The following is a 17942-nucleotide window of genomic DNA, read 5'->3' as shown; positions in this document are numbered from 1 at the left end:
GGGTATTATGTTAAACAAAATAAGTCAGTCAGAGAAAGACAAATACCATATGATTTCACTCATATATGGAATTTAAGAAACAAAGCAAATAAACATGGGGGGGGAGGCAAGGCAAAAAACAGACTCTTAACTATAAAAACAAATAAACAAGTGATGGGTATTAAAGAGGACACTTTCTGTGAGGAGCACCAGCTATTGTACGTAAGTGATAAATCACCAAATTCTACACATAAAAAAAAATAAAATACATTAAAATACATTAAATTATTTTGACTCAAAATAATTATCATAATTATCATATATATTAACAGCACTAGTCCCTTAGTATTAATTCCAGACTCTGATTTTTAAAACGTATATTCATATTAAGGGGTACCTGGGTGGCTGAGTAAGTTAAGATTCTTGATTTCAGCTAAGGTCATGAGCTCAGGGTCCCTACGATCAAATTCTGCGTTGGGCTCCCTATTCAGTAGGGTTGAGATTCTCTCTCCCTCTCTCTTAGCCCCTCCCTCCATTTTCTCTCTCTCTCTCACTAAAATAAATAAATCTTTAAAAAAATATACTCATATTAAGAAAGGAGAATGAAGATACATACTTTAAAAGGTCAGTAATATTTAGAATAATTCTGAAATTATAAATAAGCAACATAGTAATTAAAAATCATAAGGGTCTTGGTGTTGTAAAATTACTATTTTCTGAATGCAAGTAGCTCAGCAATATTTTAAATGAACCACGTTATAATTAGGAAATTACATTATTAAGCAGTGGTCTGAAAGAAAAGTTAGGAAAGAATGACCAGAAGAACAGTTTCCTTTTTTAGATCAAAACAGGATTGGTTTCTATGGAGAATGACCTTCTTTTCTCCATCTGAGTCAGGAATGGGGATTATTGGAAAGCTGCTATCTGGGATATGACAATTTACAGTCATGCTAAAATAATACTGAGTCCAAACCAAACTTGGTTTCTCTGTTGTTTCCTACGTTAGTAAATAGCACCTGCATCTGCTCATTCAAGATAATTGTCAGGAACGATGTTAGACTTTCTTTTTACTCCACTTCTAAAGAATGACCACACCAATGGCTGCAAGCTTCTTAGCATCCCTCCTGTGCAAATTCTCCTCTCCATCCCCACTTGCCACTATTTGTCACCCCTCTTCACCAACACACACCGCCAAGGTCTTCTAACTGGTTACCATCTACACATTGCTGCTATAGATCTTTTTCTTTTCTTCCTTTTTTTTTTTTTTTTTTTTTGGCCACTACAGATCTTATAACACAAAGGTGGGCATTTCTTAGTCTAAATTATTTAAAGAATTCCCATAGATCTCACAGGGATCTTCCTAACTTCTAGTGTCTTGTCTTGCCATATCCCCCACTGTAATTTATGTTTCTTCTAAATTACACGCTATTTCCCTCTTTTGCCACACTATTTCATAACTCTGGCTTTGGCCAAAACATATCCCTACCAGATACTGCTTTCTCATGACAGTGGTGAACAAACTTCTTTTTTCCATGAAGGTCAATTTATAAAATAGGATAACTTATACTGGCCACATTTATTTTTTCATTCAAAATAAACATAATTGAGTTGCATGAATTTTTTGGGAGGGTAGAAAGCAATATAATTTAATATACTTTACTGAACAATAGAAAGCTGATGATGAAATTGATACATATTTTTTATATATATATAATGGAATATTATTTAGAAAAAAAAAAAGAAAATCCTGCCATTTACAACAACTTGAATAACCTTGAAAGCAGTATGTTAAATGAAGTAAGTCAAGAAGAAAAAGATAAATACTGCAGGACATCACTTATATGTGGAATCTTAAAAGCTGAGCTAAGAGAGAGGCACCTGGGTGGCTCAGTCAGGTTAAGAGTCTGCCATCGGCTGAGATCATAATCCTGGGGCCCAGGGACAAGCCTAGCATCAAGTCTCCCTGCTCCATGGGGTGAGGGGGGGGTTGCTTCTCCCTCTCCCCTCTCCCCCTGCCTGCCACTCGTCCTGCTTGTGCTCTTTGTCTCTCTGTCAAATAAATAAATAAAATCTTTAAAAAAAAAAAAAAACTGAACTCAGACAAAGAGAGTAGAGTGGTGGTTACCCGGGGTACGGGGTGTAAGAAATGGGGAAACATTGGTCAAAGGATAAAAACTTCCAGTTATAAGAATATCAAGTTCTGGGGATCTAAAGTACAGTGTGGTCATTATAGCTAATAAAACAGTATTATATACTTGGAAGTTGATAAGAAAGTAGGTATTAAATATTCTCACCACAAAAAGAAATTGTAATTATGTGATGCTATGGAGGTGTTAGCAAATGCTACTTGGTGTTCATCATTTTGCAATATATAAATGTATCATATGCATATACATATACAAATGTATCATGAGATATCTTAAACTTACACAACATTATATGTCAATTATCTCAATAAAGATATTATATTATATCTCAATAAAGCTGGGAAAAAATTACTGTTTCTCTGCCTTCAAGGTTGTTTTGTGGAAGGGTTTCTCCTCATTTCTCCTGCTTTATATAGATTAAAAAGTTTATTTCAATTAAAGTATTTTTATATTTATATCTTTATACATCTTTATATATATGTATTTTTATATTTTATAAAAATATAAAATATTTTAGTATTTTAATATAATATAAATTTCATTGGAAATTTTCAATCAAGGGACACATCATAAAGCTCAACTGGCTACAAGAAGCTCTTTATCTGCTTATCATTGCAATGTATAACATCTTAGTTTGTATTTGGAGTTAAGGACAATTAATATTTAAAAAATTAGCTTCAGGGACACCTGGGTGGCTCAGTGGGTTAGAGCCTCCACCTTCGGTTCAGGTCATGATCCCAGGGTCCTGGGATCGAGCCCCACATTGGGCTCTCTGCTCAGCGGGGAGCCTGCTTCTTCCTCTCTCTCTGCCTGCCTCTCTGCCTACTTGTGATCTCTGTCAAATAAATAAATAAAATCTTAAAAAAAAAAGAGCTTCTTTATCAGTTTCCATAAGCAGATAATAACATCTAAATAAGATCAAGAAAAAATTCTCTTCTTAGTAGTATTTCTAAGGATACTTATACTTTATAAAGAATTGTTCATACTTTCTTACCCAATGTGAGAGATAAGGTGCTAATGTTAGTGTACTATCAATTACAAAAGTATTACACATTAGCTTTTTTTTTTTTTAAGATTTTATTTATTTATTTGACAGAGAGAGATCCGAAGTAGGCAGAGAGGCAGGCAGAGAGTGAGGAAGGGAAGCAGGCTCCCCGCCAAGCAGAGAGCCCGATGCGGGGCTCGATCCCAGGACCCTGAGATCATGACCTGAGCCGAAGGCAGCGGCTTAACCCACTGAGCCACCCAGGCGCCCCACACATTAGCTTTTTAAGTATATATTATAAAATAATAAAAGCATGGAATACTACAAGCGATGTCTCATAGCATTAACCTAGTTGTTCTCTTCTGTACACTCTTTCCCTTCTTTTCTCTTTTCTCTTCTTTTCTCTCATTTGAACGGGTCAGGGTCCTACTCCCTGACCAAACTAAAAAGATAACAAAGACTCAAAGAAAATGTCCTCAGTGGTAGAGAAAGTGACTTGCTTATAGAATCCATCACGGAGAGTGCTATCCATGCCTGAACACAAACTTCTGAATTATTCTCTAATTTGCCATTTTATGATCCTGGCATGTTGTAAATATTCTCATCTTCTCCAAAGAGTGTTAAAGACTGAGCCATATTATATGGTGAATGGGGTCTCAAAGAAAAACTTAATTCCCTAACCATGGTAAACTGAACCAGCAGATTTCTCAGTGAGAAAACACGACAGCAGATACATCAGTACTTACGAATATGTATATGAATGTATAGAATATATATTATTTATATATACATATAAATGTATATATGAAATCAACATTTGTGTAACAACCATTCAGCTTCATAAGACATCAATAATAGTGTTAAAACCGTGCACCTCTCCTCGATCACATCACCTTCCTTCCTTCCCACTTTTCATCTCAATTAACCACTAACCAGACTTTTGTATTTACCGTTGCAGTGTGCTTAACAGCTTCTTTCTAAAAGTGCACTGTTCAAATTTTCCCTTATTGTATATAATATAGCAATAGCTGGAAGCCAACTGGGAATATACAATGTAGATGCATATTGATAGGAATGTCAATCCAACACATTTTTACATATTTACCTAAAGTGTTTAAGAGGTATAGCTGAAATCCATATACTTCCTTTAAAAAAAATCGCCACAGACATGACACATGGAAGTGAGCTAATCACAGAGGTCCCGGCTGTCAGCAGCATCTCCCCTGAAGGATACTCTTTTCACAAAATATTCTTCATTCTGCCATTAGCCTGTATTATTCAGAGTATTTCTTTTTGGTAGCCTGGAACCATCACTCCTCTTACAAGCCCAGAAGCCAAAAGCAAGTTCTATCTTCAGTATCCGGGCAATATTTTCAGAAAATAAACTATTTCTTCTCAGCAAGCCTGTGCATATGAGCATTCAGGGGCTGATTTTCCGGTTTATAGATTATCTAAAACCCTTTGCTTTGCTCCTTCTTCCTTGCTTTTGGCCATTCACTGCTCATTAGCATTGCCACTGAAGGGTAGACAGGACAAATAAAAAGAAAAAATAAGAGCAGCCAGTTTTGCTATTTATTAACTATTCATCAATCACAACAAGGGCTCTTGTGGAGAAACAAGTAATGGTCAGTTTTTGAACTATCCCTTCTTTTCCAGTTTGTGTTGTTTGTCCTAGTCTCAATTACACTTACATAATTAAAAGTTGGTATAAAAATGCTTTCCCAACAGTCCTTATTCCGTTTGTAAAAGTAACTAATTTTACTTTTTCAGTGAGGTAATTTTTCCCTTTTGTTTGCTAGGGTATAAAACTGTTATTTTCATTGATGTTTTATATACCCAGAACAAAGTACAGATTAGTAACATGAAACAGTAATATACTAGTAGGCTCAAAAGTAAAGAAAAAAAGAAAATGTAATTTAATTTCTCCATACCCAAGAAACCATGCTTGGTGGAATGATCTGATATGTCCCATTAAATTTAAAAAGGAACTTGTTATTTTTAATTACAGAATAACTGGATCTTAAAGCTACTTCCTCCTTTACTTGACCTCAGAGCACAACTACTAGGTCTATAGAAGAAAAAAATGAAAAGAGTAAGAGGAAAAAAGGAACATGGCAGAGACTTACCCTCAGCACTTGCTAGCGCATGACTGCACTGACTTTCCAGTCTATAGGTACAACATGGTGAAGGAACAACCATCAGAACAAAGAAAGTTTTATTATAAACTCAAAGAAAGTTTTATTATAAACTCAAAGAAAGTTTTATTATAAATTAAGAACTTCTATAAAAGGTAATCTCCCTATCCCATTGATATTTTTACCTGAAATATATGTTTGTTTTATGGCACTTTAAGGGCACCATAAAAATGGCATTTATTGAATTATCAAAATCTCCCATGCCCTAGTAGAACATACCCATCCAACTGGGAGTCCTGAATTGCTCTACTTCAGCTTCCAAATATGACAATATGATCTCAGAAGGCAGATATATATAAAAGTTTTTAAAGGATAGTAAATGTGTCTTATGTGAATAGCTTTGTAATCAACTGAGTACATATTAGGTACTCAATAAGCATTTTCTGAATTAAAAAAAAAGGTCAAACGTTATGGTTTTCATATAACCCTAAAAGTATATTTTGTGCAATGGGAGATAATGATATAGATCATGATTTCTCAGCTTGAAAATAATGAATTATAAAAAGTATCCAAAAACACCATCAGGAAACTGAAGAGTAATCCAATCCTTCTCAAGTCTGTGTTTGACTCACCACCACACTAGTGATGTGTTAAACACTTTTTCAGTAATTTTGTTAATAAGAAATTTATAATGGTTTTCATAAAAACCTTACATCCTCTGGGCTATGTAAGAATTCCTGGCATTTCTTAAAAAAAAAAAAAAAATCACCAGTGTTATGTTATTGCTGTTTATAGAAGCCACAAAGAAGAAATTGGACACTGAAAAACAAGATCATAATTGCCACCATACTACCAACAATTTTCTCTGTTGTCAGATTGTGAAGATTTTCAGAAGAAAGAATCACTCTTCTAGGTTTTAATTCAATTTAAGCTACATGCAACAGAAAAAATAGGACATACTCTCTTAGGAGTTTAACTCCTAAGATATTACCTGGCCTTTGGCTTTTAAGATGATAAGCCAATCTAAAAGGTGTTGCTTGTGGGGCATGCCATTTTAATGATATCACAGTTAAGTACACTAAGCACCTCCAAAGTTAAGTATACTAAACGTGGCCGTTAAACTTAAATTTTTATTTAAATCTGCTAAACACTATTTTCCCACCCCAGGAAGTTATGAACTAGCAAGTTTAAAATACCTTTTGATGTTATAGATTTCATTAATTATGTTCCTTGGCTCCAGCCATACACAGCTTGCTTTTTTTAATCAGTCATTGCTGTGCTCAAACCACAGGATTTCTATCGCCTCACTGTTCATGTATTCCATGTTTATACATTAATTAATAGATGTAACCAAGCAGAAACAACATGTGACATTCATATTATATTGTCTCAATAAGACAAAATAGTTTTATGGAGGAAATAGCACTGGAAGTGACAAAGAACAGAGACAAATATAATTCACCTGCTATTGGCATTCTTATTTTTACACAAATATTCTTGTTTTAGCTGCAGACAAATGAAATATACATGACTTATATGTGCATTAATAGAAGACCAATGAGAGAACTAAGGTTCATTTTCAGAAGGCTTAATTTTGAGGTTAGAAAATTTAGAACATTTCCTTTCCTCATTTTCACCTATGACTAAAGATCTGTCAGCTATAATATAGCACAAATAGAAGTGAAAGTTCCATAAAAGGAAATACTTAAAGGTGTCACTGAAAATTAATATCATATGAATCTCCTTCATTTATTTAATTTCTATGTGGCAATGATATGCATTACCTTGTGAATAACTGTATTTTTTTTAAAAAGTGTCCCAAATGATTTTTTAAGTATATCAAATATATAGTAGAATTTACTTAGAGGAAACAAATAATCAATTCAAACATATCTACTGTAACAAGAGAATTTCATACTATTCTGATACCATTTATCATATAGGAATATCATGCGTTCTTAAAATTAATATATTACTAAAAGACTAAGTGTTGGTTCTATTTATAATGGTACACCAATATTCCTTAAGGTATAATCCACTCATAATTTCAGGTAAAAAATTTTTACCTAAATTTCAGTGCTGATCTGGGAAATTAAATGAAGCACAAAAGCAGAACAAATAGAGCCATTTCAGAGAGAACATCTAAACTTCTCTAATCCACTGGCACTAGCCCAGTTTCACTTGGTCCCAGATTACAGAACAAAACAAAAAGCAACAAGGACAGGCAAACAAACAACAACAAAAAAAAAAACAGTACTATTCAAACGCTTACTATCCAAACTCAGCAATCCAAGAGGTTTGAATAAAAAGAAAATTTATTTTAAATCCTCTAACTGAAAATGTTCTTATACTTGAAACTTAAAAATTACCTTACATATCTCAACACCCACCTTAAAAAAAAAAAAAGCCCACTTTTTACCTCATATTCCCACCCCCACCGCTTCCTTGTTCTCCCTTACAGAAAAACTGTAAAGAATGAGTCCCATTAAATCTTCAAATCCTTCCCAATGAGTATTGTGTCGCTTCCAGTCCACTGAAAGCACTTTTGTCAAAGTCATGTTTATCCTCAACAATTTTCATCCACAGAATTTGACAAGGTTTTTCATTTCCTCCTTGAAATACTTTCCTTACTTAGCTTCCAAAACATCACAGACTACTATGTTTTCTTTCTCACAGGCCACTCATCTTTCTCTTTTCCTGGATCCTCTTTAGTCTCCCTGACCTCAACACTTTACAATGTCCCATGGCAGTGTTGGAGTTTTCTCTACATGATTATTCGTTAAATGAGTTCCCCCTCTTATAGCTTTGAAGACTGTATCTAAAATGATGAATTCTAAATGTACAGCTCAAATCCCTAAATCCCCCCTAAATTTCAAACTCATATAAACAACTGCCAACCTAATTAAATCCTGAAATTTGATGTTTAATAGGAACATCAAATTTAATAAATGCAAATTCTGATTTCTATCTAAAACTTACTCATTGTCCCATGTTCCCAATTTTAATTAATAGCAACATATTTCATCCACTTTTTCAAGTAAAAGATCTTGGAAGCCTCTTTACTCCCTCTGGATTTCTTCTAGCCAAGCAATCCATCAGAACATCCTATTTCTCCTATTGTTAAAATATATCCACAATCTGACAACTACTCATCTATTTCAGCTACCAGTTTAGTCCAATTCACTATCCTCAAATTTATTTTCATATCCGTACCCCAACCAGTCCACCCAGAGTAGATTATCTTACTAAAATATAGACCATTTCATATCACATGTTTTATCTCAATCCCCCAGTAGGCTCCTTATACACCTGGGAGATCTAAATATCTTACCACTACCTATAAAGTCCCTACAGGATCCTCCATAGTTGCCTCTCAAACCTTATTTCCTTCCACTTCTGCTTTGCTCAGTAATAAATGCCATATATGTTCCGTGTTGACTTTTAAGATGTTCCTTAAACAAATGATTCCTTACTGTCTTATTTCATGGCCTTTACCTTTGCTGTGCCCTCTGATATCAGATACTCACGTGTTCTACTTCCTTTCTTTGAGTCAAGTCTCTGCTCTCGTGATCACCTCCTCAGAGAGTACTTAACCAAACCACCAAATTCAAAATAGCAAATTTTGTTCAACTGCCATACCTTCGTTTTTGTCCACAAAATTTACCACTACTTGACATTATAACACAGTTTATCTGGTTTTTGCCTCTCCCATGAGAACTGAGTTCCTTAAATACTGAGACATAGCTTACTTGTTCAGTATTTTAAATCCAGAGCCTAAAAACAGTACTCCTTAGAGACTAGGTTCCGAATAAATGTTTCCTGAATGAAAGAACATTCTCCCAATTAGCACACATACATGTTGGTAGTAATGCCGACGTTACCATACAGTTTCAGGAATATTAACTTCTAGGATTATAATGATTTTGACAATGAAGCAAATGTCTTATTTAAGGTTACTCCAGAAAAATCAGGTACTTAAGCCAATAAAGTAATTTGTTTCTAAAATAGTACTTTGAATTATTTGGGGATAAAGAAAAAAAGTGTAAGAATTTCTATTTTAATATAATTAATTACTTAATCTTTTTTATGAGTGAAAATATTTGTTAATACGAAACTTGACTACAGAGTGATCCAAAATTTAACACACACAGGGAGGCCTTTTGATACAAGCTTCTTGTGCTTGCCTCTGGGCTTCCCTCTGATCACTCAAGGAAGCTTTCAGTGGATCAACCCAGCCTCAGCTTCACACTGGTAACCACTTGATGGACAACAATAGGGTTAAAGCCAGAACACCTGGAGCAGGAATCCAAAATTATGAGAACACCACAGAAACACTGGCTATTTCCTTTATACTCTATATCTTTGAGTGATACCAAACATATGCAAATATTCCTGGTGTGCTTTGAGTTTGCAAATTCTAAAGGCTATTGTAGTCTATGCTAGTTAGAACAGAAGACTACCCATCAGTCCAGTCAGCCTTAATAAGCACGAGCATTGTGGTTTAAGACCAGCACTGAATGGAACACCTTAGTATGACACTAGACAAAACAAACAAAACAAAAACAAAACCTGAAACAAAAAATTAACAAATCCAGTTCTCTCAGTCTGATATTGCAGTTACCTAGAATATCTGATAAATATATTATGTACAAATTTCATTTTAATTTGAGTGATTAAGGTTTTATGCTCCATTTATTTCCTCTGGTATTTTCTTCTTTTAAATTCACTCTGAACCTTAAGTATAGCTGTATGAACCAGACTTGACTGTATATCTTCTCCCAGTTCCTCAAATGTAGGAATCTGTTTTCATTTTACCTCACATAATTTTAGAGCTTAAATGAAAATTAGTCTAAATCTTCTATTAGCATTGATAATAAATGAAGACTAAAGAAAGTAACTTTCCAGGATGCCTGGGTTCAGTCGGTTAAGCAAGGAACTCTTGATTTTGGGTCAGGTCATGACCTCAGGGTCCCAGGACTGAGCCCCACATGGGGCTCTGCACTCAGTAGGGAATCTACTTGCAGATTTCTCTCCCTCTCTCTCTGCCCCGCCTCCCCTCTTCCCAGTTGCACACACTGTCTCTCTCTCTCTCTCCCCCTAAAATAAATAAATCTTATTAAAAAAAAAGAATAACTTTCCAATTTTGCTCAGTTAGCCATTGATAAAATTGGTACTTAACCAAAAACCCTTAAAATTCCAATCCAGAACATTTTTACTATGTCTTAACATCCCCCCCATATAATTCACATTCATATGAAATTAGCGTCCACACCCAAATGTTAAAAGTCACCAATATAAATGACTTAAATCCACAAATACCCACGTAATCCATCCCAGAATTACTTTAGTATTTTCCCTTATCATTTAGATATCCATCTGATCACTTAATTTTATACTAAGTTCTTAATACATTATTCTAATATATTAATGTAGAACAACTAATTCATTATAATTAATATTGGTGCAAGATAAGGTCTAAAATAATATGACAAAATGCTCATTCATTTAACCTCGTACTGCATTCTCTATGTGGATTTGCAGATATTAAAATGAATTATCAGATTCAAGTTGACCTAAGTTTCATCTCCATTAGTCTTCTAATGGGATATGCTTGAAAGAAGCATATTGCCTCTTTAAAAAAATGAAATAAACAGAAAAATTACTAAGTGATCATAGATGCTGGTTATAAAAATATAAATTACCACAAAAACCCAACAGGACTAATAGTGGTAGTAGTTGTATGTGTTTGGAAGAAACTGTTACACTACATAAAACTTAATACTTATCAGGCTAAATTATCTGAAAACATATATAATCATGCACAAAACTCAATGGATGACATTGTTTTAAAAATATCTGTATTTGTGCCTACATTCTTTTCATAGCTCTGTGCATGTGTGTTTCACATTACAAACATTTAGTTTGGTACCCAAAAGTTCCATGAGTAAGCAGAACTACCACAGTTAAGAAATAGCTTAATAAACTACATCCACTAATTTGTTTATGCCAGCGGTAATAAGCACATTTGTAGCATTTTTGGTATCTTAGATTTTTGCACACAGAATATGTATTAAAGGATATATTTCCATTGTATTTTAAACTTGTCAAAAATTTACATCATTAGGTCTAGGAATCTTATCTACCTGGAGAATAGAGAGTGTTGATATGTACTAAAACTACATTTTTGTAAGCATAAGAGACAGGGATAATATTTCCTATTCTGGTTTGAAAATAAAACCACCTGTATCTTATGGCATCACCTCACTGAATGGCATTTTTTTCAGAGAATTAAAAAAATACATCCCTCATTTGGTTTTCAAGTAGGACTACAAAGGAACAGCTCAGAATGCAGTGACACCTAATGGCAAAGCTATCTTTATAGGCCATAAATGTATTTCCTAATAAACATTATGTTTGTGGTAAAACTGTGTAAGTATGGCTACACACCAAAATGTTGTCTGTCTATAATCTAAAATATTATGAAAATCTAAAAGCAATACCAAATACTTTACTTTGTAACAGTAAAATAACACAAGCAAATGAAGGAAGGGGGGAAAAAAAAGACTTCCAGATTGGAGAGTATGGTTTTAAAATTACAATACCCTTTGAGACAAAATTACTATATGATAAACTTAGCCTTAGGAATTGAATTAAATATAATGCATCTTTCATTACTCCTAACAATCTCAACTGGTTTCTACTGTTTAAAAAGTCTAAAGTTAATCACCTTGATTTTTATTCTTATTTGAATTAAAATTTATAGGAGATATTTACTGGGTGTACACTTCACTTGGAATAGAAAGCAAAGGTCCTTGGTGTAATGGCTTATTAGCCATGTCATAGTTGATACTGTTGAATAATAACACTGTCTAACTTAATGCACATCTGAATTATGCTTCAAATAACTGTATTAATGATACAGAAAAGAATAATAGTAAAGTGCACCCTTATTTTAAATTCAGAAACTACTTGTACATATATTCCAGAAGTTTACACTATATGTTATCCATAACTTAGGAAGCAAACAACCACTGTAAATAATAAAGGGGTAATTTAAATCATTGAGATATCGTATACAGTACAAGGAGTCCTTAATGACTCCTGGGGGCTATCATACTCAATACATATTATGTAAAGAGCTGGAAAAGAAATATTTTGGTATAAGACACAGTACATTTTCTGGAAATACTTTTACATTCTATATTTGATAAAACTGTCCTCACTGCAGAAATCATGAAAACTATTGCTTTAAATCTGCCATCTATTACTATTTTTAATGTGGACATTTTATTCATCCACCAGTTGTGTACTTTAATTTGAACTTTCTTGCAATGAAAATATTCTGTGCATTGTTTTAGGCTTCTCAAACAAATCATAGTTAATGACTATGATCTCAGAGGATAAAGTATCATGTGCTTACAAGAAAAACATAAATAAATGGTTTGTTTCTATTCCCTGTTGGCATAAAGTATTTTACTATGACTGATAACAAGAAAAACCTGTGAGTGATTTTCATAATATGTGACTACACTGTTTGAGAATATCCTTGTAGAGATATATAACTGAGGATAGCTCATTTCAATCAGTTCTGTGAGCACAGGAACCAGATAAAGAAATGAGCATACATTAAACTGTTAAAACATGAGATCCTCCATATTAGATTTGAAGCAAAACACAAACTGTGCAGTTGACTGGAAATGCCACCTAATCCCTGCTTAATTAAAGCAGTGCTCTATACTCCTGTTGTGTTTAGGGAGTAAAGAGTGTGGAACGACTGATGTATGAAGAAAATAGCAGTCAGCGTGGATAATCTCAAAGACTTTCGAGCTTTCTAGCTACATAAATCAGAGCGACTTTTGAATAGCCTCATAAAACACAGTATCATTGCCATTCCACTCACGATTTTTTGGTTCTTCCTACAGCATGCAGATCATTAGGAAACTTCTAAGCAATCAAGTAATGTGGGTCTGATGAAATTACTCAATCAATGCACAGGCTCAAAGTAAAAGCATAATTCAAAATTGCAGTTTTTATATGTCAAAAGACCTTTCTTTGGGGGGGAAGAATATCACAATTGAGGTGATTCATTTCTAAATATTATGTGTGTACATGTGCTTTAAACAAATATATGCAATTATCAAATATCTTTAAAATGCGATTTAACAGAAGAAGTAATTATGTATGATATTAGTGCATTTTTGACTGAAAATAAATACACTGCCACTTCAATCACCGGAGTTTAACTATTATGATATATTTCATCATTCTAGTGAATTCACGTGTTTAACAAAATATATTAGAGTTTAAAATATTATAATTGACATTTTAAAACTACCTGCATGGAAAAAAGAAAACAAAAAGAAAGAAAGAAGAATGGAGAGAGTTTTCATATATATAATTCTGTTCAACACTAAAAGGATTCAGTATTTAAAGAAACAGAGCAGGTCTTTTTTAGTTTCCAGGTTGCTTGAACTGCATATTGCAGCTACATTCCACATGAACCCACAGTACATGAGGCTAGAAAGACCTTTCATTTCTGCATATCTCCTTGTAACTCTAGAGCTGAAATATTAACTTTCCCTTCAGTTTCATCACATTCATCCCTTAAATCCTGAAATAATACATTTGCCATAAGCATATTTCTCCCATTAAATATTTAAATTAAAGCAATCACCTCCTAAGGATAATTAATTCTCTTTTGCTAGTCAACCAGGTAAACTGATTCAATGAATAGTAACCAATGGTTTAAAACTTTAGAATGGGCATTTAGTTTTGAATTTATTATACTTTGGCTGGGATGAGAGGTGGAAGCAGGAGGGGCTTTTAACCTCTGACACGCACTCAAATTAGTCTTGGTCATTTTCTTTAATTTGGGAATAATATTTATCAGTATATTATAAAAGATATAAAGAATCTGAAACAATTATCAATTTGCTAGCTTTCGTGGCAATATTAGGTAGCCTATAAAAGCTAATCCTCTTGCCTAATGTACTAATTGCATTCAAGTCAAATTGTCTGATAAGTGTTCCTTTTAATAGGATATACACAGTTCATGCATACAACTTGCTATCTGAAGAAATCTGTAATTTGTACACAGTTACTTTTTTTGGGGGGGTCTGGTTATAAATAAGTAAACCATGTCACATTGACAAACAGAATGCAAAGGAAAAAATACAACCGTTGTGTTCTATTTAGAAACAAATGATCAGACTACATTGCAAAATAGTATTCAGCTGATAAAGGACAGCAAGAGCTGTAGGTGTTTGCAAATAATATATTTATCATGTGGACCACAGAATAAGCAACAAAATGAGCATTTATCCACAAGCCTTGTCTCCTGAGCGATGAAGAGCCTAAGGCAGAAATCCCTAATCATAAAACGAGTGTAAAGTTACCACATTATATATATATATACATCCTGTTCCAGTCATTTATAACTGGACATAGATGTATGTCATTTCTTTAAGAGGACACAGTTCGCTTCTGAATTCTATCAGAACATTACTGAACCCCTCAATGAGGCCATAATTTCTCCCTGAAAAGTTCTGAACCCACAGGCCCTGTTAGCCCCCAGGCAAAACGTGATCTAGCAGTCAAGCTCTCTAGTGCTTAATTAATGCCTAAAAGCAAGGTTTAGAATCCTGACCTCATTACCCCTTATATGGAGACATGTATGGTTCTATTGATATAAATGACAGAGAATGGCAGACATGTTTACAAAGACAGCCTCTGAGACCGAGGAGTCCCCTGGAGCTAAGGGGCTGGCCTCTGTGGAGGCACACACCAGACATAAGCCCCTCGCTTGGGCAGGCACAAGAGCCACCTGAAGCAGGTTCCCTTCTAGGACTCTGTGGGGGGGGTGTGTGTGTGTGTGTGTGTGTGTGTGTGTGTGTGTTGAGCAGGGGAGGGGCAGGGGGACGAAAGGAGGAGATGCTGCGACCCATCTGTCGCTTCAATTTGAAGAACATCAAGCCATGTGGACAGATAAAAGTCCTGTGCCCAGAAAAATTCCCCAAGGGGGGCCTCTCTTCATCCCAGTAAATGAACCTTACTGGCCCGCGGACGCGAATTTCCGAAAAGGAAATCGTCGCATTAACGCAGAAAAGGCTGCAGGAGCCCGTCTCCACTCAGCTCTTACGGATTAGCAAGTGAGAAGAGTTGGAGCCTGAAGCTGCGAGCGCTGTGCATGATAATGACGCGCGGCCCCCACCCGCCTCCGCCCCCGCCCCCGCCCCCGCCCGCGCCAGCCGCGGCCAGTCCCGGCCCGTCTGGTTGCCAATAGGTGGGGCCACGAACATCTCCGAACCAGCTCGGCGTCCTTCTTGGAGTCAGGCCGCCCGGCCCGAGCCCAAACGCCTTTCCTCTCGGCCTTGCGCGGCAACTCAGAGTTGACCGCGAGACAAGGCGAGGCAGGTGTCTGCATGGCAGCCCACGAGGGCGGCCAGCGCGCCCTGCGCTTCTCGTGCGCCCGCGGGCCAGTCTCGCCGCCGCGCCAGGCCAGGGGAGTGTGCGAAGCAGCGAGGCGCGCGGCTCCCCGTCCTCGGCTACACCGCCGCCAGACCCTCCCGCCACCGTCGCGGCGACTCTGCGCGAGTACTGCAAAGCCAAGAGGACGGGAAGAGGAAAAGGAGGCTGGGGGCGCAGCCAGCACCCCGTCACCATCGCACAACGCTGCGGCTAACGCAGCCCGCTCACGTTGCAAAACCACCTGTTCGATCCGAAGGGAGCTCCCCCCACCTCTCACCCCAGTTTTCGCCTCACAGGTGACACACACCTCTTCTTTCCCCTAAGATTTTTTTTTTTTTTTTTTGATGGAGCAAATGTACATCCGGGAAAGAATATGGAAGGTAGAGTCGATTAAACTTCCTTTCCCCACACACTTAGAACCCACCCACTCCCCGCACTTCCCGGCACACACGCACAACTGAGGTAAACTCGAGACCCCCACGCATCCAGCATACACTCCAAGATTCACCGCGAAACAACGGCCCAAGTCTAGGTTCGAGCATCCACATCCTGCCAGAAAACTGAACAAGTGTGAGGGGAGGTTAGCGGGAAGGGGCAATAAACCGAAGCCAGCGCCAGTAAACCACATAGAGGGCGGAGAGGGGGAGGCAAAGGGAAACATTTGCTAACCCAAACGTTAGAAGTACCCACAGGCAACACCTGCTCTTTCTTACCGATGTGAATGATTGAATCCGCATTCGCCAAGTCCCAGGTTCGAGACCACCAGACGGACAAAACCAAGAGCAAGGGGAAAACTTCCATCTCCTCCTATGCTGAATCTCTTTTAGGATGGTTTCTCTTTCAATATATTCTTTTTAAAAAACCAGTCCGAAGAGTTTGAGGTCACGATAGAGTTTAGCGCAGCTTTTTCTTTTTTTCCTAAATTCCTATTGCCAGAGCAACGCCTTTAATCGTCGTGGATGAAGGCAGAGCGAATAAGAGAGCCCAGCCTGAGGAAACCTCCTTCGCAAAGCCGTGTCACTTGGAGGGGAATTTTGGCATCGCCAGAGTTGTTTGCAGTTTGGCTTTTAAAAAATGTATCCAGCCTCGGCTGCTCTCGGGCAGGGGGAGAGGCTGGAGCTCAGACCATCCCCATCGCTGCGCCGGGGCCGCGGGTCTCCAGTCCCAGCGCCGCCGCAACTTCCAACAGACCACCCCCCCAACACACACACGCCGGATGTTCCCCTCCCCCTCCCCCAACCAAAAAAAAAAAAAAAAAAAAGCGCCCCCCCACCCCCGCCCCAACGGCCCGCAGAGAATCACTTGTCCTCGCTGCCAAAATAAAATCTAAGTGGAAAGGAAAGATTAGGAGATTCCAAGCGGAGCAGCCAGATTCCAACAGGGAAGAGAAAAAAGCCCTCTCCAAGAGGGGTAGTAAAAGTGAACTTCAAGGTAATGCAGATAGTAATGCAGAGAAAATTCCTTTTCTGCGCGAGACGGGGAGCTGAGCTCGGCGAGGCGGGCCCCGGGAGCCGGTTCGCTCGGGCGCGGTGGCGGGGGAGTTGCGCCGGGCGCGAGCAGCGGGGCCGGGCCGGCGGAGGGAAGCCTGCGGGCTGCAGGATGCTTTTGGAGCGGTTCGCCTGGCGGGATGCAGGAAGCGAGCAAGGAGCGAGCCTGGCAGCTTCAGCACTAGCCCCACGTTGCCTAGAAATGGATCACCTAGGAGAACGAGCGAGCCCGCGAGAGAGCGGTGCTGTCAGGCGGAGAGAGGGGGAACCGAGGGAGGAAGAGCTTCTCTCTAATAACCACCTCCTCCCCCTATCTGCAATACAAGGGAGAAACAAAATAGTGCTCTCATTTCCCTTGGAATCTTCAACTGGGACTGAGAAAAAGGCAAGGCTCCAAAGGGGGAAAAAAAAAACGTTGAAGCTTTTTGGTTGTGTTGTGTTGTGTTGTGTTGTGTTTTTTTTAGAAGGTTAAAGGCAACCTGAAAAAGCCACCCCACTTATTTAACCTCGTTACTGCTATTCTCCAACAGGTATCAGACTTTTTCTAGTCTTTGCCTGGAATTAGTCACATTGGATAAAAACAAATTAGGGACACCTGGTCGCTAAGGGAAAAGGAGACCTAGAAAGCTTTTAATGAGATTTCAATTATAAAGTCAAAAAAGGAGAGGACGTGCTAATTATTTTTTATACAGTGATTTTTTTTCCTCTCTCTCCAGAGTATTTTTAGGCAATCAGGATAGAG

The 17942-nt window shown here is 37.3% G+C and overlaps 1 protein-coding gene across 3 annotated transcripts in view; it reads right to left on the bottom strand.

The window, feature by feature from the left end:
- The window catches only part of GRID2 (glutamate ionotropic receptor delta type subunit 2), a gene marked incomplete at both ends in the record, with an annotated part of 1466807 nt that extends 1450293 nt beyond the window's left edge, over positions 1 to 16514 (bottom strand). For all 3 annotated transcript variants that reach the window (XM_080796960.1, XM_080796959.1, XM_080796961.1), the window contains one exon: positions 16427 to 16514. In XM_080796960.1, coding sequence (XP_080653086.1) covers positions 16427 to 16514 — 88 coding nt within the window. The remainder of the gene's footprint in view (positions 1 to 16426) is intronic.
- Between the last annotated feature and the right edge of the window lie 1428 nt (positions 16515 to 17942).

Source organism: Martes martes, assembly GCF_963455335.1.
Source record: "Martes martes genome assembly, chromosome: 2".
Taxonomy (NCBI): Eukaryota; Metazoa; Chordata; class Mammalia; order Carnivora; family Mustelidae; genus Martes; species Martes martes.
This window is presented reverse-complemented; position numbering and strand designations above follow the sequence as displayed.